Source organism: Notamacropus eugenii, chromosome 1, assembly GCF_028372415.1.
Source record: "Notamacropus eugenii isolate mMacEug1 chromosome 1, mMacEug1.pri_v2, whole genome shotgun sequence".
In the NCBI taxonomy this organism is placed as follows: Eukaryota; Metazoa; Chordata; class Mammalia; order Diprotodontia; family Macropodidae; genus Notamacropus; species Notamacropus eugenii.
This window is the reverse complement of record NC_092872.1, coordinates 302,017,455-302,041,685: the sequence shown is the minus strand read 5'-3', so window position 1 is coordinate 302,041,685 and position 24,231 is coordinate 302,017,455. Positions and strand designations below refer to the sequence as shown.

General features: G+C 37.9%; 1 protein-coding gene across 2 annotated transcripts in view; it reads left to right on the top strand.

Annotated features, from left to right (window-relative positions):
• Positions 1-15,853: 15,853 nt before the first annotated feature.
• LOC140517792 (potassium channel subfamily K member 16-like) overlaps positions 15,854-24,231 on the top strand; it is a 35,845-nt gene continuing 27,467 nt past the window's right edge. Inside the window, exons 1-2 of one of the 2 annotated variants that reach the window (XM_072629335.1) lie at positions 15,854-15,944; positions 16,200-16,330. In XM_072629335.1, coding sequence (XP_072485436.1) covers positions 16,265-16,330 — 66 coding nt within the window. In that variant the 5' untranslated portion in view covers positions 15,854-15,944; positions 16,200-16,264. The other variant, XM_072629334.1, reaches the window with a different exon arrangement.

Genomic DNA, 24,231 nt, shown 5'->3' with positions numbered 1-24,231 from the left:
TTAAATGAATTTTAAAATTCTGCACTGAAAACTATAAGTTCTGCCTGATATTTATTCATAATTTTTTATTTATTTCATTTCTATTTTAAATTATTTTTGCTGTTCTCCCACTATCTCTTGAGAGTCTAAAAGATTTTGGATTTCTTCAGGCATTGCTTTACTCCTCTTTGTCCTTTAACTTTTTTTAAAAAAAGAGCTTTGAATTCTTTTTGAGGATTTAATTAACACCAATCCTTTCTTCTTGCTTTACTATAATCTTTTTTGATTTGTAATCTAGGTTTTGAGGATTTGGAAATGATTGATATTTCAGTTTGGGGGAGCAGATATTTTCTTATCATTCACATCCTCTTCCTTCCCTTTTGCTGATAGGTCCACCTCTGTTTGGATCTCATAGGCTGGCCCATTCTTCTTTCATTTGGGGACATAATGTTTGCTGATCTGGATCCTTCTTCTGAATATTGGCTAAGGGGGAACAGAATTGGCACCAATTGGGTTTCAGCCCCTTTTCTTCAGATCTGGTGTGATCACATATGATTGTACGCCCACCTCAAATCTTTCCTTAGTCCTCCTTCTTTCTTTCTCATGACTATACTGAATAAATCTTTACTGCTTTTTTGAGGTTGGGGATTTTGGTTGAGAACAACTCCCAAAACCTAAAATAGTTATAGAAAGAATTTTTTTAGGTCATTTGGCAAAGGAAAGAGCTGAGGAAATGTGTGGTTCCCTTATTTAGTCTTTGTGAAGTTATATTATATAGAGTTAGGAAAAGGGCATGAGGACATTTTAATATGTACCTTCCAAAGAAGAGCAGTTTAGGATGTATATCAATGGGTAAGCATAAATGGTTAATGTAATTTGGGGAATCCAAAACACAAGCTTTAGATCCAAAACAACACCTGAGTGAACCCAGAATAAGCACTGGCTGGAATCTAAGCATCTCTTACAGCCAGTCAGCTTCCCTGGAGGTCTCTGAGGTTGGCTTGACCTCTGTGGTAAGCTTTTGGATTAGATAATTTCTAGCCAAATCCAACTAAGTTCAAATAATATTGCTAATTAATTAGGTTTTCCAAATAATATAATATTTTCCCAAAGGACATGGTAGTTTGAACAATTTATGTTTCGGGGTTCCTAGCCAGGAGGTGGCCCCATTGATAAGGCAGAATGTTTTTAGTTCTTCTCCATCTTCCTTATTTATCTGAGCAGTCACTGTCTGTTGCTTGGGTAGGGTGGGGCAAAATTGTGCTCCCAAAATCTCTGTGGTAAAGGGAATAACTCAATGGACCCCAGGCTTATAAGGCAACTTGTGTCCTTGACACAGAAGCATGGAAGCTGATGGGGAATGTGGGTCTAATGAGGGTTTTGAGAATTAGAATTCTCAGGTTTTAATTCATAAGGATTTTATCTTATTGGGGGTTCTCTCTTCTTTCAAAGGATTTTCAATGGATTTGTGTATAACTACTCTAAGTGAAACATATGATTTCTTTCTCTTTTTTTTTTTTTTTTTTGGTGAGTGAAGGAATAGAGAGTTAAAGGGGTCTGGAGAAAGTGACTAATCATCCATCTTCCTCCTCCTTGTCTGGTCCCACATGGAATTGTGGTGGGAGAAAACCTGATAAATGGCTCAGAGAGATGCAATTATCATGCATTTGTTTTTAGAAACACTAAGTCATATATTATCATTTATGAACCATTCTTATGCCTGATGAGTATCATTTTGGAAAGGCAGCAATCTCTCTGTGGGACTAGGAATTGTATTCTTTTTTTTTTCTTTTTTTCCTGGAATGGAACATCAACAGCAGAGATTCAAAAGTCTGGCAGTGGCAAGGAAATAAAACAAAATAATGAAAGATCCACAATCATTAACATAGTGAACAAATAATTACAGGCCTAAAATAGACCCTGGAGAGATAACAGATGTTACTAGCAATTGAGAAGGAAACTGCCTGAGTATATATGTGAAAGGGAATATATCTTTGCCAATGCTAGGAAGAAAGGAAAATGAAAGCTGGCAATGCAACGATCTGAACATTGGTATTTTGAGTTTTAAAAAAAGCATATGTAAGGAAATAGGTTGGGGGGAAAAACCTCTCTTCCTTTGTTCCTTCATTTTATTTAAGAAAGAGAGAATCCTGTTTGGGAGGGAAAGATTGACTGCTCAACTCAAAGAGACCACCAGTTTTTTAAAGGCTCTTCAATACAAAATGGGTTTGGTTTTGTTTTCTCTTGGAAAATTGCCCCACATGAATCAAACCAAATATTTCTTTGATAACAGTCACCTGTCAGAGAAACTGAGCAGCTAACCTAACAAGTAAGGACATTTTGGGGCAGGAATTGAGGTGGGGACAGGGGAGGTGAGGTCTGATTCTGATCTAGAGACAGCAATAGTGTCACAGATAGAGTTAACCTTGAATAAGGAAGCCCCACCTCCAACACACACTGGTTGTGTGACCCTTGGCAAGGAACTTAACCTTTTAGTGCCCCAGGCTCTAAGACCAAAACTTAATTGCCAAGCAGGAACCAATTTGCATTTGTGGAAGGAGTTTTTTTTCCAGTGATTTCCCTCCGTGCATGAAATCACATAGATGGTTCTTCCCTACCTCTTCACACACACACAAAAAAAGAAAACAATCTTAGCCTAATTTAATTAATCCTAATAGGCTTTGCATTTTTAAGCTCTGATGCTTCACCTTCATTTGGTTACAGAATAGACATATTATTGTGTGGATTTAGTCATCATTTTTCTGCATTTTGATTAGAACCAGGGATTTGTTTTTTAGCACTGACTGATGTTTGACTATGGAAATGCAGTGCCTTAAGGTTCTTTTTTCCCCCTGAGTAATTATAAATTTGAATTCTTCATATGATGTTTTTCTTTCTGGCATTTCATATAGTTGGTCACACTTCTTTGATACTATCCCTTCTTGACTTGTATGATACCACACTTTCCTGGTTCTCTTTCTTCCCTGACTCTTTTTTAATTTAACATGCACTTATTAATTGATTTGAGCAATTCATCATTGATATTCATATTAAAATATATGCCCAAGCTTTTAAAATTTTTTATTTGTTTCATTAAAAAAGATGATTGCACACATAACTGCAAGTCTATTATGTACAACTTGCTTTTCCTTTTAAATATGTAATAAAGATATTGTGTAACTTTCTTTTACCCCCCCCTTCTCCCTTTTCCCACCCCTCCAAGATGCGTACATAAATATTTGTATGTTTGTATGTATGTATGTGTGTATACATATGCACATATATATACATGCACACATGTGTGTAAAATCATTCTATATATACTTCAATTTATTAGTCCTTTCTCTGGATGCAGGTAGCATCTTCCTTCATAGTCCTTTGTAGTTAATTTGGGTATTTATAATAGTCAAAATGACTTAGTTGTATTCAAAATTATTCTTAAAACAATATTGCTGTTCTTTCTATCTCTTTCTTTGTCTCCTTTTTCTCTTTCTGACTCATGAAAGTAATGCCAAGGGAGTGTGGCCCCCTTTTCTTCTTTTCCCTCTCTCTTGAAAATTTAATTTACTCCTAGAGCTATAAATATCACCTCTCTGAAGATGATTCATGTGTGTATTAAAAAGTTTTCTCTTGCACTTCAGACATCTTTCAACTAATTTAAAATCATCCACTACAAGCATGTATTAAGTGCTTACTATATGCCCATCACAACCATGCTGAGTTCTGGGGATACAAAACCAGACAAAATCAAGGTCCTTACCTTCAAAGTTTGTATTCTAATGGAGAAGACAACAATGTAAACAATTACGCACACATGAGTTATACACAATGGAAATTGAGATGCAATCTCAATGAGAAGGCACTAGCAGTGGGAGAGACCTGGAAAAGCTTATAATAGAAAGTGGAATTTGAATTGAGTCTTGAAGGAAGTCAGGAGGTTAAGATGAGGATGGAGAGCATTCCAGGCATGGGAAACATGGGTAGTGAAGTCACTGAGTTGGGTGATGGAGTATAATATGCTAAAAAAAAAAAAAAAGCCCATTTTCAATGGATATTTGAGTACACAGAGGGGAACAAAGTCTAAGAAGATTGGAAAGCTAGCAAGGGATCAGATTATGATGGACTTTAAAAGTCAAACAGAGAATTTTGTATATGATCCTTGAGGTAATATGGAGACATTGGAGTTGAATTGGGGGTGGTGGTGGTGTGTGACATAGTCAGACTTGAACTTCAGGAAGATGACTTTTATAGCTAGGTAGAGGATGTTCTGAAAAAGAGGAGAGAAATTAGGCAGAGAGCAAACCCACAAGTTATTGCAACAGTCCAGACTCTATCATGGTGGAAGATATGTGAATGAAAAGAGGGGGATGTATACAAGAAATGTTATGAAGGTAAAATGACAAGATTAGGAGTGCAAGTTGGGGTAAATATGAGTGAGGTTCACACCAAAGTTGTGTGCCTGGGTGGCTAGAAAGATGGTGTGCCCCATATAGTAACAGAGAAGTTGAGAAAGGAAGGTTTAGGGAGAGATAATGATTTCTGTTTTTGAAATGTTGAATTTGAGATATCTATGGGACATTCAGTTCAAGATGTTCAATAGGGAATTTAGCAAACATGGATTAAATGTCTACTCTGTGCAAGACATTTTCGGCTACCAATTGCTATTCTCCTAGTGCCTAGTGAAGTGCTTTGCATATTTGTTGTTTTTGTTCAGTCATTTCAGTTGTGTCTGACAAATCCCTACTTGTGGTTTTCTTGGCAAAGAAACTGGAGTGATTTGTCATTTCTTTCTCCAGTTCATTTTACAGATGATTAACTGAGGGAAACAGGGTCAAGTGACTTGCCCAGGATCACACAGCTAGTGTCTGATTTGAATTCAGGAAGATGAGTCTTCCTGACTCCAGGCCTGGCATTCTATCCACTGCATCACTTAACTGCCCTGTTTTGTATATAATATAGCTTAATAGGTAGGTTGAGTTTTTTAAATGAATGAAAAAATGGGTTTAGCTTTTAGGAAGCTGGAGGTTCAGAGATGACTTTAGGGTGAGATGAGGTATAGGACCAAATAGATATACATGCCATTGGTATTTAAATATTGTATCAATGTTAAAGAAATCTGTCATAATCATATTATTTCTAAATTCTAAAGTACTTACAGCATTCTTTTGAGAAATGATCATTCTATGATGTACATAGATTTCTGGTAGGTCCTAGTAAAGATTCAGCCAAAAAAATAACCCTTCATTTTAAGTTTGCTTTACGAATGTTTGAATTCTAATATCTAAAAGCTGGATCAGAGGCCAAGAGAAAGTCAAACGTGAAGAACGATATTAAGAATGCTATCGGGGAAAATTATAGCCAAGATAGAGATTTTCAAAGCATGGAGGGTCATCTAGTCCAAGCTCCTCATTTTCAGAGTACGAAACAGGAATCCCAGAGAGAGGAAGTGACTTATTCAAAGCTACAAGGTAATGAGGACCAGAGATGGGAAACAAACCTGTGTCCCATGACTATTCTTTCTGATGGACTGTTTCATGTGAATTTGCCCCACCTGTAGAAGAGTGTGTTAAGCCACTTTGAAAATTTAAACAAAAGGAAAAAAGAACAACGTTGATGTGTGTATAAAGAAAAATAATAGACTACATTTTAGCAATCACAAAAGCATTGATTGCAATAAGTTTGTCACTACGATGTGACTTGAATTAACTGTCTCCAGAAAAATCCCAGCTTAGAGGTCCACCTCATCAACCGTAACACAAAATGCATTTTTCTTGGTAGGGGGCTCAAGGATCTTATAGAAGGGTCAGAAAACAAAATTTCTTTGCCAAAGGATTTAATTTAACTCCTTTTGTTTTACAATGTTCCAGTGATATATTTGGTTCAAAAAATAATGAAATCCTAGAGCTGAAAGAAACCTTAGATGGAACCTATTCCAACTCACTCTCACCTGAGAACCTCATTTCACATTTCAGTGAAAAATCTGAGGCTATCTACTGAGTGTTCCCTATTCTCTTCTCCTCTCCTCATCTCATTACCCAGTTACTTTCCTCTACTCTCCTTTCTTCATCCCTCTAATATGAAAAATGGCCCTTCTGGCAAAGTTCAATTCCTCTCCAAGCACAGATGATCCCTTTCTATTTTGTCTTCTCTAACAGGTTGCCCTTTTTATTATTCCTGTTTTTCACTCATTTTCAATCTTTCCCTATCTACTGGCTGCTTTTCTACTGCCTACAAATATGCCCATGTCTCCTTCATTCTCAGAAGTCCCCTATTTGATTTGTTCATCGCCACTACATGGTCCTATATCTCTCCTCCCTTCCATGGCTAAACAACTTGAAGACACTGTCTCCAAGAGGTGCCTCAGCTTCCTTCCCTCTCCCTCTCTTAACTCTCTGCAGTCAGCTTTCTGACTTTGTGATTTAACAGAAATTGCTCTTTCCAAGGATATTAATATTAATAAATAATTATTGTTAGATGACTAATAAATAATGATTATAATAATTAATATCATAAATAATTTAATTAATAAAGCCTAATTGAATGGGCTTTTTTTCTCAATCCTCTGCAGCTTTTGACACAATCATTCACCCTCTTCTTCTTCATGCTTTCTTTTCTCTAGGTTTCCTTGTCACTGCTCTATCCTCCTTCTCCTCCTTCCTCACTCTCCTTTGCCAGATCATCATGCAGGTCTCACCTATTAACAGTGGGTATCTCCCAGGACTGTGTTCTGGTCTCTCTTCTTTTCTTCTGTACTATTTCATTTGATGATCTCATCAGTTACCATAATTTCAATTAGCTTCTCTATGCATATAATTATCAGATCTATTTGTCCAGCCCTGACTTCTAAACCTGTATCTTCAATTGCCTAATAGACATCTTGAACAGGATATTTTGTATGCAGAATATTATAACATAAATGCAACATTTCCAAAACTGAACTCATCATCTTTTCCTCCAAACCCTTCCTTCTTCCTAGAGCCCATCTTACTGTGGCATAATAATCCTTCCAGTCACCCAGGCTCATAACTAGGTGTTTGTCTTCTACTCTTTACTCAATACTGGTACATGTGGGAGACAGTTGATCAGATCTTTAAAAGCTTGTTCAAAGTTGTCTGTCTTCAAAAGATGTGAATTTTGAAACAATTTTACATTCCTTGCCATTGTGTTTCTGGGTCTCTTCGGTTATCTGTACAGGAGAGAGGTCATTCAGCTAGACAGAAATATCAGCATAACACTTAATGAAATTATGATAATAACTCCCCAATCTTGGAAAAGTCCTTAGATCACAGAGACTTTATGAATGTGGTCAAGTTTGGAGACTTTTAAAAAATGATCATGCTAGGACACTAGCTACTGAAAAGGCTATTATGAGGAATATGCTTTTTAAACATTGATTGAATTAGTGTACTCAGTACCTGCTGTTAGGTATTTGTGGTGGGTGTTATCAGTTAAAAACAAATTGTCTATGAGGAAATTTGGGGAATTCCATTAATTGGAATTCAACAAACATCTGTTAGATGCCTATTTAGTCCTATGTAGTCGAGGTGACTCTGCGTGTGCATGAAGTTGTAGGGGTTAATAGCAAAAGAGGAAGATCTGTGCACCCCATAAAGCAAGGTACCACAGCTGCCAGCTATTCACCAGGTCCAATAAAGAGCATCCAGAAGTAGCCTCAGGGCAGATTAGTGTTGGTTGCTTTGCAGGTTAGAAAATGACCTTGGGGGTGATAGGAAGGTGTATAAACTTTGAGAGGCTGTTTGGTTTGAGAGAAGTGAGGAGAAGTTTTGATTGTGAGAGTCTGGAAAGAGATAAAGACCTAGATTTAGATCAGGTAAAGAGAGAAATCAGTGTGGAGACCTCTGGTTAGGAAGCAATTTGAAGGATTGGCTTCTTGTCGTCAGTACTTCCTTTTCTAGAAGTTCATGAACCACCCCTTTAATATGTTCTGAAATTGTTCTAGGAATTGAAGCCAAACTCACTTGGCTTTCAACAAACACTCCCAAAAAATATATAAAAATTCACCCGATGAAATAACTATCTACAAAAACTGAAGGGATATACCACTATCCTTCCCAGCCAATCCAGAACAGCTTAAGAAGATGGCCAGAAACCTGAAGCACTCTGAGCAGGGACATACGGAAACTAGTCCAATCTCCAATAAATGGGACCCAAAGCCTGAGGGATCTTGGCTCTGGTCTGTTGGAACTGAAGTAAGAGACAGAGCCAACTCCTAGTAGGTGGCTGTGTAGCAGTTGGGTCAGGAAGTTTGTGTACACCTTAAATTTATCCAAGAACTTTAAAACCAACACTATTATTAGCAGGAGAGGGGGCCAGCTCCCATAGCATGATTGCCCAAAGAGAGAGACTTAGGAAGTCTTTAGGGACTCTCTAGAAGTCTTGAGACCACTGCAATCTCTGACTTCTCATCAGAGCCACAGCAAGGGAAGGAGCCAACTCCCTGTGGGTGATTGCTTAAGAGGGGGGAGACAGATATGATGTAGAGGCCCGAACCCACACTGATCTATTAGGAGATGGAGGCACAAGCCAAGAATTGCAAGAAAAATGGAATGTGACTTCACTTCATCTGTGACAAGGCAGAAGCAGTGTGCAGAAATGCAGTGGACCAAGTGGTGCTGGGACAAGTAGAGTCTACTGACTTCACCTAAGAGGGTGGGCTAAGATGAAACCAGGCCATGGCACAAAGCAGCTTGGCTTTTTCTCCTTCATGAAGAGATTTCATTAGTTCTTGGCTATAACAGGTATTTTCTCTCTAAAAAGAGATTCCTTGTCCCAGGAGCCAAGCTCATAAAACATAGAACAGCCATATAGGTTCTAAAGATTTCAAACCTATTTTTTAACCTTTTAACTTCCTACTCACTAAAGTTAGAATCTCTGTCTCCAACAGCTAATGACCTAGGATTAAAAAATCCTGCCTTCTTTCACATTATATCTTCCCTACACAGGAAGGCCCTTAAAGGGTATAGATATATCCTTTGCTTGGAGGAGGGGGTAAATAGAACAGATAAAAGGCTGAATAAAAGTCATAAAATTAACATGAAAACTTTTGATGTCTTTAAGGTCTTTTGATATCAAAACTCCTGAGGAAATCAGTAATATGGCCTTGAAGTGTTGAAATCCAAGGCCTGAAAGTTAGAAGATGCCAGGGTGTGGGATGTTTTTTAATATCTAGAATACCCGAAGTAAAAATGTTAAATGTTTCTTCTTTTTTAGAGATGCAATTATTTAAGTATCCAGCTCCTCTTCTGGAGCTTTGGGCAATTTGTATCTTTTAAAATAATCATCCATCTCATTTAGATTGTCGAATTTATGGGCATACAGTTGGGCAAAGTAATTTCTTATTATTGTTTTAATTTCCTCCTCATTGGAGGTGAGTTCACCCTTTTCATTTTTGATATTGGTAATTTGGTTTTCTTCTTTCTTTTTTTAATCAAATTGACCAAAGGTTTATCAATTTAATTGATTTTGTCATAAAACCAACTCCTGGTTTTATTCATTACGTCAGTAGTTTTCTTAATTTCAATTTTATTAATTTCTCCTTTGGTTTTCAGTATTTCTAATTTGGTATTTACTTGGAGATTTTCAATTTGTTCTTTTTTGAGCTTTTCCAGCTGCATGCCCAATTCATTGATCTCCTCTTTCTCTATTTTATTCATGTAGGCATTCAAAGCTATAAAGCTTCCCCTAAGAACTGCTTTTGCAGTATCCCATAAAATTTGGTAGGTTGTCTCATTATTGTCATTCTCTTGAATGAAGTTGTTGATTGTTTCTATAATTTGTTGTTTAGCCCATTCATTCTTTAGAATTAGATTGTTAAGTTTCCAGTTAGTTTTTGGTTTACGTTTCCATGGCCTTTGATTACATATAAGTTTTATTTCATTATGATCTGAGAAGGATGCATTGACTATCTCTGCCTTTCTGCACTGGATTGTGAGGTTTTGATGGGCTAATACATGGTCAATTTTTGTATATATGCCATGTACCACTGACAAAAAGTTATATTCCTTTATATCCCCATTCAATTTTCTCCAGAGATCTATCATATCTACCTTATCCAGAGTTCTATTCACCTCCTTAACATCTTTCTTGTTTATTTTTGAGGCTAGATTTATCAGGTTCAGAGAGGGGGAGGTTGAGGTCTCCCACTAACATAGTTTTGCTGTCTCTTTCTTCCTGTAACTCCCTTAACTTCTCCTCTAAGAATCTGGATGCTATACCACTTGGAGCATATATGTTTAGTAATGATATTGCTTTGCTGTCTATGGTACCTTTTAGCAGGATATAGTTTCCTTCCTTATCTCTTTTGCTTAGATCTATTTCTGCTTTTGCTTTGTCTGAGATTCAGATTGCTATTCCTGCTTTTTTTATATCAGTTGAAGCACAATGTATTCTGCTCCAACCTTTTACCTTTACCCCATGTGTATCTCCTGGCTTCAAATGTGTTTCCTGTAAACAACATACTGTTGGATTATGGGTTTTTAACCCATTCTGTTATCCATCTCCATTTTATGGGAGAGTTCATCCTATTCACATTCATAGTTATGAATACTATTTATGTCTTTCCTTCAATCCCCTTTCCCCTTGTTTACACTTTTAGTTCTCCCTTCTCCCTTCCTCTCCACAATAATTTTAATTTTTGACCACTGCCTCTCTCAGTCTTCCCTCCCTTCTTTCATCCCCCCTTTTAATCCCTTTTTCCCTTACTACTTCCTCCCTCCCTTTTAGCTTCCCCTCCCTTTTCTTTTTCCCTTCCCCCCCAACTTCCTACAGACCTAATTGTATTTCTATACTTAACTGAGTTTGTTGTACCCTCCTTGAATCCAATCAGATGAGAGTACCTCTCAAACAATACTCATCTCCCTCCCCGCTTTCCCTCTACTGTAATATATTTTTGTGCCTCATCCTATGATGGAATTTATTTTGTTCTGCTCCTCCTTTTCTCATCTCCCATTACAATCCCTTCATACCCTTAAATCACATTTGTTATCATCACATCATTTAATTTATACCCACTTCCTCTATCTATGTATATCCCTTTTACATTTCATAATAAATATACAGTTCTCAAGATTAACAAGTATCATCTTCCCTTATAGGGATGAAAACAGTTTGCCCATATTGTGTAACAAGTTCTTTTTTTCCCCCCTGTTTTCTTTTTATGCCTCTTTTCAGACCTGCATTTGAAGATCAGATTTTCTGTTGAGTTCTGGCTTTTTAATCAGCAAGGTCTGGAAATCCCTTATTTCACTGAATGTCCATCTCCTTGCCTGAAATATTATGCTCAACTTTGCTGGGCAATTAATCCTTGGTTGTATTCCCAGCTCCTTTGCCTTACAGAATATCGTATTCTAATTCCTTCTGTCTTTTATTGTAGAAGCTGCAAGGTCCTGTGTGATCCTGACTGTAGCTCCATGATATTTGAATTGTTTCTTTCTGGAGACCTGCAGTATATTCTCCTTCACTTGCTAGTTCTGGAATTTGGCAACCATATTCCTTGGTGTTTTTAGTTTGGGGTCCCTTTCAGGAGGTCAATGGTGGATTCTTTCAATGACTATTTTACCCTCTGGGTCTAGGACTTCTGGGCAATTTTCCTTGATGATTTCATGGATGATGTTGTCCAGACTCTTTCTTTCATCATGGCTTTCTGGTAGACCAATAATCCTTAGATTTTCTGTCCTGGGTCTATTTTCCAGGTCAGTTGTTTTTTGAATTAGATATTTTACATTTTCTTCTATCTTTTCATTCTTTAGATTCTGTTTGACTGATTCTTAATGTCTCATAGATTCATTAGTTTCTACTTGCCCAATTCTATTTTTTATCAGATTGTTTTCTACAGTTAACTTTTGTATCTCCTTTTCCATCTGTCCAATTGTTCCTTTTAAGGAGTTATTTTCACCAGTTATGTTTTGTAATTACTTTTCCATTTGTCCAATTTTCCTTTTTAAGGAGTTATTCTCTTCAGCAAATTCTTTTTTCATATTTTTAAAATCATTGATCAGTTTTAGTTCTATTTCTCTAATCTGGGTTTTAAAATCCTTCCTGAGCTCTTCCAAGAAGGCTCTTTGTGCTTCAGACCCATTCATATTCCCTTCTGAAGTTTCAGATGGGAGTACAGTCTCAATGCTGACCTCTTTGGTATTTGTGTTTTGGTCCTTTTTCCCATAGAAAGAGTCTATGGTCTTTTCTTTTCTGCTTTGCTTCTTACTCATGATAATAACCCTTTTCCTGGCTTTTAAGATAGATCTCTGTGTCTGTGATACAGAGAGCTCTGTCCCACAGATCTTGTGCCTAAAACTTGAGGTTTTGTATGTTGAGGCCTCTGGTTCTTTCAGCTAGAAACTAAAATGCTACAGCTTTCCTGGTGCTGAACTGGCTGGTGTTTGAAAGCAGAGGGAGGTTAGGTCTTTTTGGGTTTCCCGCAGTTACCCTGGAGCTAGCTCATTAAGTCTGCTCTAGTGTCTTCCCGATTCCACTGAGGTGCTGAGGCACAGCTGGGGTCCTGGTGTTGGCGGTGTTGGCTTCACCCTCCTGGGGTTCAGGATCTTCTCCTGGTTTTTTGAGGTGGGGCTGTCTGGGACAGCTCTGATCCTTCACTGGTTGCCTTTGGCCACAGCAAGAGGAACCCTCCTTAGAGATCTTTCTAGCCTCCCAGGCTAAGATGCTGTTTACCCCTTCTGCTGCTCCCACTGTTCCAGGATTTTTCCCAGGAAGATATTCTCTGGGCTTGTCAAAGTCAACAAGAGGAGGGAGATAGAAATTACCAATCACTCTGTATTCTTGACTTCTGGAACCACAACCTAAATGTTTCTTCTTTAAAAAGAATAAGGAAGACCACATTTGGGTTAAGTAGTGATGAGTAATAATTGAAGTTTAGTTAGTAAATTACTTAATTTGTAACTAGATGTTTGTAGTTTAAACATGACATTCAAAAAAAAAAAAACCAAATGATTCTTCCACTGCTTTGGAAAAGGGGAGATGGTTAAAGGATACAACGTAGATACAAAAGAAATTAATTGAATAAGACATATGTAGAAATTGGAAACAAGGGAGGGTAGGATAAATACAAATGTGTTCCATGATCCTATAGGAATGGTGTCAGCAAAGCTAAAATTTAGGATGAGTTGAGGCTGGCAAGGAGTGGTAAGCATAATAAAACAGAATTCTTTGAGTGTGTGTGTGTTTGTGTTTGTGTGTGTGTGTGTGTGTGTGTGTGTGTGTGTGTGTGTGTGCTGGATGTATATGTGGTGGAGGCTAAGGGAGATTATCAACAAAAATGGGTTATAACAGCTGTCTAGTACTAGGATACTGATCACGTATGATGGAGAGAAGACAGAACTACTCAATTCTTGCTTTGTTTCTCTTTTTTACTTTCAAAGAGTATAATCTTTTGACTGATTTTGATAAACTTAGCCTTTCTCAGCAATGCAAGGACCTAAAACAATTCCAAAAGTCTCAGGATAGAAAATGCCAACCACGTCCAGAGAAAGAACTATGGAGTTGGAATGCAGAGTGAAGCAGACTATTTTCTTCTTTGTTTTGTTTTTCTTTCTCATGGTTTCTCCAATTCTTTATGATTCTTCTATGCAACATGACTAATTTGAAAATGTATTTAATAGGAATGTATGTGTAGAGGCTCTATCAGATTGCACACCATCTTGGGGAGGAAGGGGGAGATAAAAATTTAAAACTTATGAAGTGAATGTTGAAAACTAAAAATAAACTAATAAAAAAAAGAGTATAATCTTTGGACTACAAAGGACAGATGAAAAATGGCCAGTGGGAGTTGGAGACCCAAAAGGTGTTAGGGAGAAAGGGAGTACCTAGCTATCCTTGATGAGAGGACATGCTGCTAGACTAAATCAAAAATGTTGTTCTGATTTTTCAAAAGTTTAAGAGAATGGAATATGAGAACTATAGTCCAGTGAGCTTGGCTTCAACTCCTAGAACAATTTCAGAACATTCTGAAGGAGTGGTTCATGAACATTTAGAACAAGAAGTACTGATCACAAGAAGCCAAGCAAGGCTTCATCAAGAACAGATCATGTCAATCTGAGCTTACCTTCTTTTCTGACAGTTACTAGAATAGAGGAATCCCACAGTTTGAGTTTACCTGGACTTTCAAAACATACTAGTTTTAAAATCCTACCATTCTTGTGGAAAAGCTAAAGAAATTTGAACTAAATGAGAACATTGTTATGTAGATCTGAAGCTGAAATTAAACAAGGAAAGACTACTCTTTGGGGCTTGGAGGATGGTCTTTAGTGTATCCCAGGAATCTATCCCAAGTACTTCACAATTTAACATTTTACCACTATATTAGATAAAAGCAGAAATATCACACTTATATGATCTGAATATAACAAAGCTGAGATAAGTAATATACCAGATGACAGAATAAAGATCCAAAAAGTTCTCTATGAGCTAGATCACTGGGTTGAATTTAATAGGATAAATCTGAATAGGAATAAATATGAAAATGTATACTTAGGCTTGAAAAGAATTTCACAAAAACAAGATGGGGTAGAAGGAGAACTGGAGATTGCAAACTTAATGGCAATGTAACGTGACAGATTAAAAAAAACCTAATGTGATCCTAGACTCCATTAATGGTCTTCCATTTTTCCTAAATATTTAATTTTTAGTATCTTTTTTTTAAAATCTATTTTATTTCCAAGCATATCTTCCCCCTCTCTTACCTAACTGGCTGTCTTTTGTAACAAGGAATCAACAAGAAAAAAAAACCCAACAGTTTAGCAAAAATAACCAATCTGAATCTTCCATATCTTTAAAGATAGTTTTTAATATAGAATATCATCAAATCATATCACACATATAGGGTTGTCAAGCTTCCAACAGCAAACAAAAGGAATGTTGTTATTTAAAATTATCATTTAGTGTATTACTAGATCACAATGCAGTATATCAGAGATACCTTCAGGATATTAAACTCTACGAGGGTGAAACTGTGAGATACGTTGCAGTACCTAAAGAGTCTGGTCTAGTTAGAGTCATGTGTTCATCAGAGGATCTCAGCCGGGCAGGGCTTCTGGTCAGTGTAGTTACTACAGTGTTCAGGGATTAGAGGAGCCAGTCTTTAGGGTACTCTAGCAGAGCAAAATAGAAAAAAGTGAAGAAGGAATTGGTCTGGCCTCATAGCACTTCAATTGACTCAACTAATCCTTGAGGTTGTATTTGGATTAAGACTTAAAACCCAGATTTTTAAGCAACTGGGCATTCACTGCTCATGGCTTCCTTTAGAGCCCACAACAGTGGGAACCAGGCAGAGACTCTCAAGTCACTTTAATATAAACTTGTTCCTCCAATCCCCTAAAAAAAATAACAAGGTCCAAGAGAAAAGGCTTTTCTACACATATTCTAAACAAGTTCTTCTTTTCAAGTTAAATTTTAAATAAATATGTAAAGGAGACTAATCTCATATTAATGGAGAAGCCATTGGAGCACACTCCCTTACCCCTCCCCCCAAAGAATTTTCTAGCTGTAGAGCCAAACAGTTATCTCCCTGCTTTATTGCCAAATTCAGTTTTGCTGAGGAGTTACATTTTCATCTTATTGGTCACCAAGCCTTTTTCTCTTCCCCAAAACCCCTTCCCTCTTTCTGGCCCAATCAAGGCAGGATTCTATAGAAGTGAGAGTCAAAAATTAATCCACTGGCTAGCCCGAAAACAACATAATAGACTTGTTTCTTTTGAAAAATCAACATAGAAAGTGCCCCTAAGAACAACCACTATATTCACGTCCTCCAGCCTCTAGAAAGTCTATGCCACTAGTTTATGTGAACTAGCTTCTGGTCTGGTGCCAAGTTCCCTCCCCCACTTTACCCTGACCCACTGGGCAGGGGAATTGAGAAATTCAATATTTCACAGGATAAAGGAAGTCCCTGGTCAGGAAGAGTTCAATTTACCTTTTCCATTAATATTATGAAAGTGGTATCCTTTGTATATTTGTTTAAAGTTATACTTGAAGACAAAAAGCCATTTAGATTCTGTGTCTAGGAAGGCCTTTTCTCTTGGGTCTTGCTTTTTTTTTTAAAGGGGTTGGGGGAGGAAGTAGTTTTACATTAAAGAGATTTGAGACTCTTTGTCCCTGGTTCCCAGTGAAACCAGCTCTGCAGAAAGCCATGGGTGACTCTAAAATCCAGATCAGCCTACTGCTGGTTAGTTATTTTACCTATTTACTATTAGGATCTCTGATATTCCAAGCCCTGGAGACTGACTTTGAGAGAGAACTGAAAACATCAGTGTATGAAATGAAAGCTGCTTTCCTGAGAAAACTTGATGATCTCACTCCAGAAGACGTTGAACAATTTGTGGAGGTAAGAGGGAGAAATAGGTGTGCTGGAGAGAGGTGGTAGTAGTAAAGTAGTAGTAGCAGTAGCAGTAGCAGTAGCAGTAGTAGTAGTAGTAGTAGTAGTAGTAGTAGTAGTAATAGTAGTAGTAGCAGTGGTGGTGGTGGTAGCGGTAGTGGTGATAGTAGAGGAGGGAAGTGGGAAACTTGGGAGAAAAAAAGAGAAAAACAAAAGAGGAAGAAATAGAAACCTTAGCTTCCCCCTTTGCAAAAGGGTAGTAGTGGAGGGAGTTGGACTAGATGACCTACAAGGTCTCTGTTGTTTTTAAATCTGAAATGGCGACAGAGATAAAATTGTTGGAGAATCAAGTTGTAGTAAAGACAGGAATATAGGAACTTGGGTCACTCCTGCCTGATTCCATCACCTGGGATATTCTGAAAGAGGAGGCTTAAGAGTACCATAGAACTAAAATTTGCCCCCGTTTAGTTTCTGAGTAGCAATATATTACTGGACATATTATTTTAATATTGCTGTTCTCTTATAGCCCTTGTCATGTGCCCTGGGTATCACTCTTCAGTCCTATATTCTAGAATGTGAAATTTTTTGGTTGTTGTTTTTAGAAACTCTCTTTGGGTTATCTGTTTGCCATCTAAATCAAACTGCAATCATTTTTTATGCTGTTTTGGTTAACATATAGCACTTGATTATTACAGGAAGAGGTCAAGGTTCAAATGGAAATCATTCTAATTTCAAGTCACCTTACCAAGAATGCCAGGTGAAATGACAAACAGGAGAGAAGCAGTAAACCCAGGAGATAGAAAGGAAAGCTAGGGAGAAAAAGTACTGGTAGGTACAGACATTTCAGGGTGGTCTCTTTAGATAATGGAAAAGAAAGACCAAGGAAGATAGCTATAAGATGGGACTTTAATAGCCACTCTTATTTAATAAAGAACAACCAATTTCCTTCTCAGCGTGTATTTATCAACACTCCTCCTCCAACTCCAAGAAATGTTAATATCCTCACAATAAGGGTGGAGGGAGCTGAGCTATAACTGTGACATTAAGTATCACAGGATTAAAATGTATGAATGAAACCATGTGATATAGTTGAAAGAGAGGTGGATTTAGAAGACCTAGGGAAGACCAGATGTGTGACCTTCAATAAAAACTTAACCTTTCCAAAGCTCTTTCCTCATCTGTAAAACGGAGATAATGCAAAAACTACTCTATCTCAGAGAGATGTAATAAGAAAAGCATTTTTAAAACTCAGAATACCACAGAAATGTGAGTGATGAGAACAAGTTGGGTTATTTGCTGTTGTAACCTAATCAATAATGAAAGGAGGAATTGCCACCTTTCCAGACCTAGTCAAATGTGAAATGTTCTTAACAGCTAATTAAATATTCCCATTCTGTAATGCATGTAAATATTAGAGTATCATGCTATCCTTTACAACCAAGGTTTCTAAGACATCCTACAATTTTTATTAAACTAGCCTCAAGTCTCTTCGGTTCAGGCAAAGGAAAGAAGATAGAAAACTTGAAAGAAAAAAATATCCCTGCAAGGGAAAAGGGAAAGATTCATTACAATCTTGACTGTATTCTTAAAATATTTATTTAACAATTATAGGCACAGCGTACTACACTAGGTAGTGTACAAAAGTTGGGCAGAAATGTGTCACAGCTGCAGGTTAAAGTAGAACAGGGAATCTAGGAAGTCGTCATCCACAAGGTGTGACCTACTACAGAGTGAGCAAGGCTCTCCCTAAGTGGGGAATCTATTTTGTGGGAGATATTTCAGGATTATGCCCCAGAAGGGTTGGAAAGAATGACCATTCACCACCATGATGCTTGTTACATGTGTAACACACTCCACTCTGTAATTCTTTGAGATATATGCATGAATATATATGTATATAAATATACAATATACATATGTATGTGCATATACATACATATATACATATACATGCACACACACATATATACATATACACAGGTACATGCACACAAAAGATACATACATACATACTCACATATATAGCGCATATGTATATATGTATGAATAGAATACCAGGCATGAAAGTCAGGAAGACCTGAATTCAAATTGGGTCTCAGACCCTTACTATCTGGGTGACCCTGGACAAGTCACTTCACCTTGCTTGTCTCAGCTTCCTCAACTGTAAAATGATCTGGAGAAGGAAATGGCAAACCACTCCAGTATCTTTGACAAGAAAACCCGAAATGGGATCAGGAAGAGTTGGGCACAACTGAAAATCACTGACCAACAGCTGGCACAGTTGATAGAGCACCAGGCTTGGAGTCAGGATAGACCTGAGTTCAAATTTGACTTCAGACACTAGCTAGCTGTGTGACTCTGGGCAAGTTACCTAACTTCTATTTGCCTCAGTTTCTTCATCTATACAATGGGGATTATAATAGCGCCTACCTTCTAGGGTTGTTGTGAATCAAATGAAATAATTATAAAGCACTTAGCCTAGTGTCTGGCATATAATAAGTGCTATGCAAATTTTAGATATTATTATTAATTATCATTATTATTTTTTGACCAGGCTAGTGATTCATGGATAGAGAGAGTTTCCAGTGAGTGACTTCTGTGTACCCAGATAAACACTTTCTTTTCAGCTTATAGTTTTACTGAATTGCTTGAGGCACTGAGAGGTTACGATTTAACCTGGCCCAGGATCACAGAGCCAGTATTTATCCGAGGTGAGACTTGAACCAAGTGTTCCTGACTTCACCACCAGCTCTCAAATCACCATGTCGCCTTTGGCTAATTTTGACTATGCAAATACAACTGCAGAAACGTACACTTTCCTCTGCCAATAGACCAGGTGGGAAATGTCATCAAAAGTAAGTGCTTAATTAGGGCAGAATAACAAAGTAAACCGTAAGGGAAAATCCAGAGGCAGAATCATTCTGCATTCTGTCACCTCACTGCCACCCCAACCAAAACATGAAGGTGTGGAGGAGGAAACACTTGTCAGATAGCTTATTCTCTTAAGGCTGCATTGTTCCTGAAGCAACTTTCATACCTGCATCTCACAGAAACTGACTATGCCTTGTTGATCTACTCTGTCTCTGCAATGCGATTCCTCTGGAGACATCATGTTTTTTTTCCTCTCCCAAGATGTTATTTACAGCCATCACTGACTGTTGTGGCAGCTTAATCTATGACTGTAATGTGGTCATGACTTATTCTTCCTTAAAGGTGGTATTCCTGATCTTTCACATGCCTGAAAGCTAATCAGTATTTTCATCTGTTTTGTTATTCAGGCATCTCCCTACCCACCTGGGTCAGCCTACTCTGCCTCAGTAAAAAGTCTCCTTTCTACCTTCCAGATTGGGTTGTAGAGGGTGAATTCCTTTCTTCTTTTTTTAAAAGTGAAAGTTGAAAGTTTATTTTTCAAATTTTTTCCCTTTACAGTGTTTTATTTTTTTCCTGTTACATGTATAGTTTTCTTCCTTCCTTCTTCTTCTTCCTCTTTTTCTTCTTCTGTCTTTCCTTTTCTTCTCCACAAAGCAATTGGAGTTAAATGACTTGCCCAGGTCACACAGCTAAATAAGGTAAAGATAGCTTTCAGCATTCATTTTTGTAATAGTCTGAGTTTTAAATTTTTCTCCCTCCTTTCCCTTTCCCCTCCCCAAGACAGCAAACAATTTGATATAGATTATACATGTACAATCATGTTAAACATATTTCCACATTAGTCATGTTGAGAAAGAAGAATCAGAATAAAAGGGAAAAATCATGAGAAAGGAAAAATAAAAAAAGACAACTGAAAATAGTATGCTTCGATTTGTATTCAGACTCCACAATTCTTTCTCTTTTTCATCAAGAGTCTTTTGGAAATGTCTTGGCTCATCGTATTGCTGAGAAGAGCAAAGTCAACCATAGCTGATCATCACACAATGTTGTTGTTACTGTGTACAATGTTCTTCTGGTTCTACATACTTCACTCAGCATCAGTTCATATAAGTCTTTCCAGGTTTTTCTGAAATTTGTCTGCTTATCATTTCTCATGGAAAAATAGTATTCCATTACATTCATATACCACAGCTTATTCAGCCATGCCCCAGTTGATGGACATCCGCTCAATTTCCAATTTTTTGTCACCACTAAAAGAGCTGCTATAAATATTTTTGCACATGTGGGTCCTTTTCCCTTTTTTATGATTTCTTTGGAATAGAGACCTAATAGTGGTATTACTGGATCAAAGAATATGCACAGTTTGATTACCCTTTGGGCATAGTTCCAAATTGCTCTCCAGAATGATTGGATCAATTCACAAAATCCACCAACAATGCATTAGTGTTCCAATTTTCTCACAGCTTCTCCAACATTTCAATTGATTCTTTTCAACTTCTATTTTGCCTCTGGCAGTTAATAACAAAGTTATGCAAGTTTTGTCATACATATCTTAATGAAGGGAGGGGTGGTTTGACCTTTGGAAATAACATATGCATTACTCTCTGGATGTAGTCCATATCTGCTCATGCAGTAGGAATGCACAGATACATTTCTTCCACAAATTATCTATCTAGTGCCATCCATCAGACACTAGAGTACCTTCAGAATTGAACTTCTCTCTACTCACCATTGAACTGAAGGGTTTAGGACTTACTTGATGTTCTCTACCATCATCATCTTATATCTTCTTGTAGACTTCACACAGGCAGCATGGATTGTCAGGACTGTTAAATATTTAGTTCCAGATTAATGCCTATACAAGGTAAAGACATATGCACCTATACCTCTATATTTTTCCAGTACCTTGAAATAGCTAGATTTAGCCCCAATTAGTGTAGATACTTTCTAGGTCTGGACATATCAGAGTCATGGTTTCCAGTTTATCAATGACTCCCCTAAGGATCTCCAGAAACATTATGACCTAATCCAAATACAGGTAATCCTCACTCAGCTCACTGAGAGCTAGGAGCCTCTACTACCCTAGAAGTCAACAGACATATTTGCTTTCAAGTGCCCATCACAAAACAACTAGCCTACAATTGCCACTTGGCATGTACTAGCCAACACTACAGAATATATAGAAGGCAGTGGAGTGATATGAGATGAGGAACAGGGAATTAAAAAAGCTCTCTAAGAGTTTCTTTTAGTCACTTACTTCGGTACAATATATATAACTTATTCTTAGATCCTGACATCTAAATCAGTATTAAGTATTGAAGGGAAGAGAGTGTGTAGTCAAGAATGACATCTGACTGGTGAGCTTGGGTAACTGGGCCCTTAATGGGGGAGCTGGAGATGTTAGACTAGAGATTGAGAGAGAGAGGTTAGGGATAGACAAGAGGATCTGAAAATCATAGGCATAGAAATGACTATCGAAACCATGGGAGCTGATGAGATCACCAAGTGAAATAATACAGGAGAAGAGAAGGTAGCCCAGGACTGAGCCTTGGGGGACTCCCACTGTTAGCAGGTGTGACCTAGGTGAATGAATATCCAGCAGAGGAGACAGAAAAAGAGCTTACAGGTGAGAGCAAGGTCATGAAAACCTAGAGAGGAGAGAAACCAGAAAAAGAGGGGGATCCATCATATTATAGGCAGAGATAGGTTAAAAAAAAATGATGAAGAGCTGGGAAAAGTCATTAGATTTGATAATTAAGAGGTTGTGGTAACTGTGAAGATAGGTCTGATGAGGTCAGAAGCCAGACTGCAAAAAGTTAAGAAGAGAGTGACAGGAAAAGAAGTGAAAGTATCTATTGTAGACAATCTTCTGAGTTTAGTCACAAAAGGGGGAAGAATGGGACAATAGCTAGTGGGGATGAATGGATCAATAGAAAGTTTTTGAGGATGGTGAAGAGTTTTAGGTAATAGCATGTGTGCGTTCATCCTTTGTTGCCAAAGAAGACCATGCCATCAGAGAGATAATGACATGACTTGCCCTTGACTTTGCTTTGAGTGAGGGAGGATTGTGCAGGTCACCAGCCTCAATTCTCCTGCAGAGCCATCTGAATCTAGTGACCAGATATTCGTCAGGATGACTGGAGATGACTCAGGATGAGGCAATTGAGGTTAAGTGACTTGCCCAAGGTCACACAGCTAATGCGTGTCAAGTGTCTGAGGTGAGATTTGAACTCAGGTCCTCCTGACTCCTGAACTGGTGCTCTATCCACTGTACCACCTAGCTGCCCCAAAAGCATAACTGAACATTAGTGAGAGAGGGGGGCTTATAAAGTGGGCAATCTTCTGGCAAAGACAAGATGGAATGGGATCACTTGTGCATGTATGAGGTTTGCCTTGGCAAGGAAAATGACCACTTATTCATGTGAAACAGAAGGAGGAGAGAAGCAAAAGGCATATGAGTGATGTGGGATGAGGATCAGGGGAAAAGAGGGAACTCTCTGAGATTTTCTGTAAATTCTATATTATGTAAACCATATAACTTATACCTAGATTCTGGCACCTAAATCATTGAGAAGTTATTATTTCCAAGATAAAGAACCTTTAGCATCTAATAGGGAAAATGAGTGAGTTGGGGACAATTATAGTAATCCAAGACAAATGCTGCAAGCACCATCTTAACCCTTCATTCTTACCAAAGGAAAGCTCTAGGATCATTTGCAAGGTTAGTAACATTTTCTAGGGATATGATGGGAATTAAAATATTTTCTTACCCTAACCCAAATATCAGACAGGTAAGGGTTAATGGTGACCGCTGAGGCATAAGCAAAGCAATTAAAGATAGTCTTGACCTATTAGCTTTAGGATGTGTCTGACTCACAAAAGAGGTAAAATAGTTCTGGACACTGCCATATGGGGAAGAGACCACATAGCCCATATAATAAGGGAAGACAGCCTAGCAGATAGCACTAACAACTACAAATATAGCACAGAAAGTGCCTTAGTGGAGAAAGCCTGACAGATGACTTTGCCACAACAACTGATGATCTAGTCCACAAGTGTGGCCCTTTGACTGAATCCAATATGTTCTGTGAAGTTTGGATTCAGTCAAAGGGCCACACTTGAGGACCTAGAGGGCCACATGTGGCCTCAAGGCTGCCCACAGGTTCCCTTCCCTGATCTAAGTAATTCTATGTATGAAGAAGCAACAAGTTGGCAGTGTTAGAGGAAAAGAAATATTCCAGCTGTATCACAGTCCTGGGGGTGTGAGTTGGCTAGGGTACATGTATTCTCTCATATATGTGTTTCTTGGCTACATAAGTTTCCTGGATTCATGTGTTCCACCTCCCATGTGGGTTCTCTATGTGTGTTTCCTTTCTCACACATGTCCTCTGGCTATGTATGTTCCTTATTCATATTTTTTTTTCCATTAGTGGTATGAGAATCTGTGGGAGGATGTGACCTTGTGTATAGGGGTGCATTGAGGGGGGATTGTCATGGCTATTTACCTTACTCTTCTGTTTTAAGTAAATATTTGTGCTTCACATTGTTGTATATTTTGGTTTGGCAAAAGAGAAACATTGGTCAGAAGGGTGGGCTGTGGTTTTAAACAGATGTTGACCCAAGGCCTTCCTTCAACCTGGGTATAGTTTTCAGGATTCCATATTTGGTGGTAGTTAGGGAGGGAAAGAGCTACAAATCTACAATACATCCTGAAAGTTAACAATGTGAATTGGACTTTGATGGATGAAAATTTTATAAGACTATTTTGTTTCTTGTTCTAGGTTTTTCAGTTATGTTAAGTTAAAGGTAAATGTTAAGGGCAATCTCATCTTAAATACAGGGCATTTAAATAGAGTGCAAGGTCTGGAGTTAGGAAGGCCTGATTTCAAACCTGGCCTCAGACACTTACTAGCCATGTGACCCTGGGTAAGTCACTCAACCCTGTCTGCCTCAGATCTTCATCTGTAAAATGAGCTAGAGAAGGAAATGGCAAATCTCTCAGGTATCTTTGCCAAGAAAACCCCAAATGGGCTCAGAAG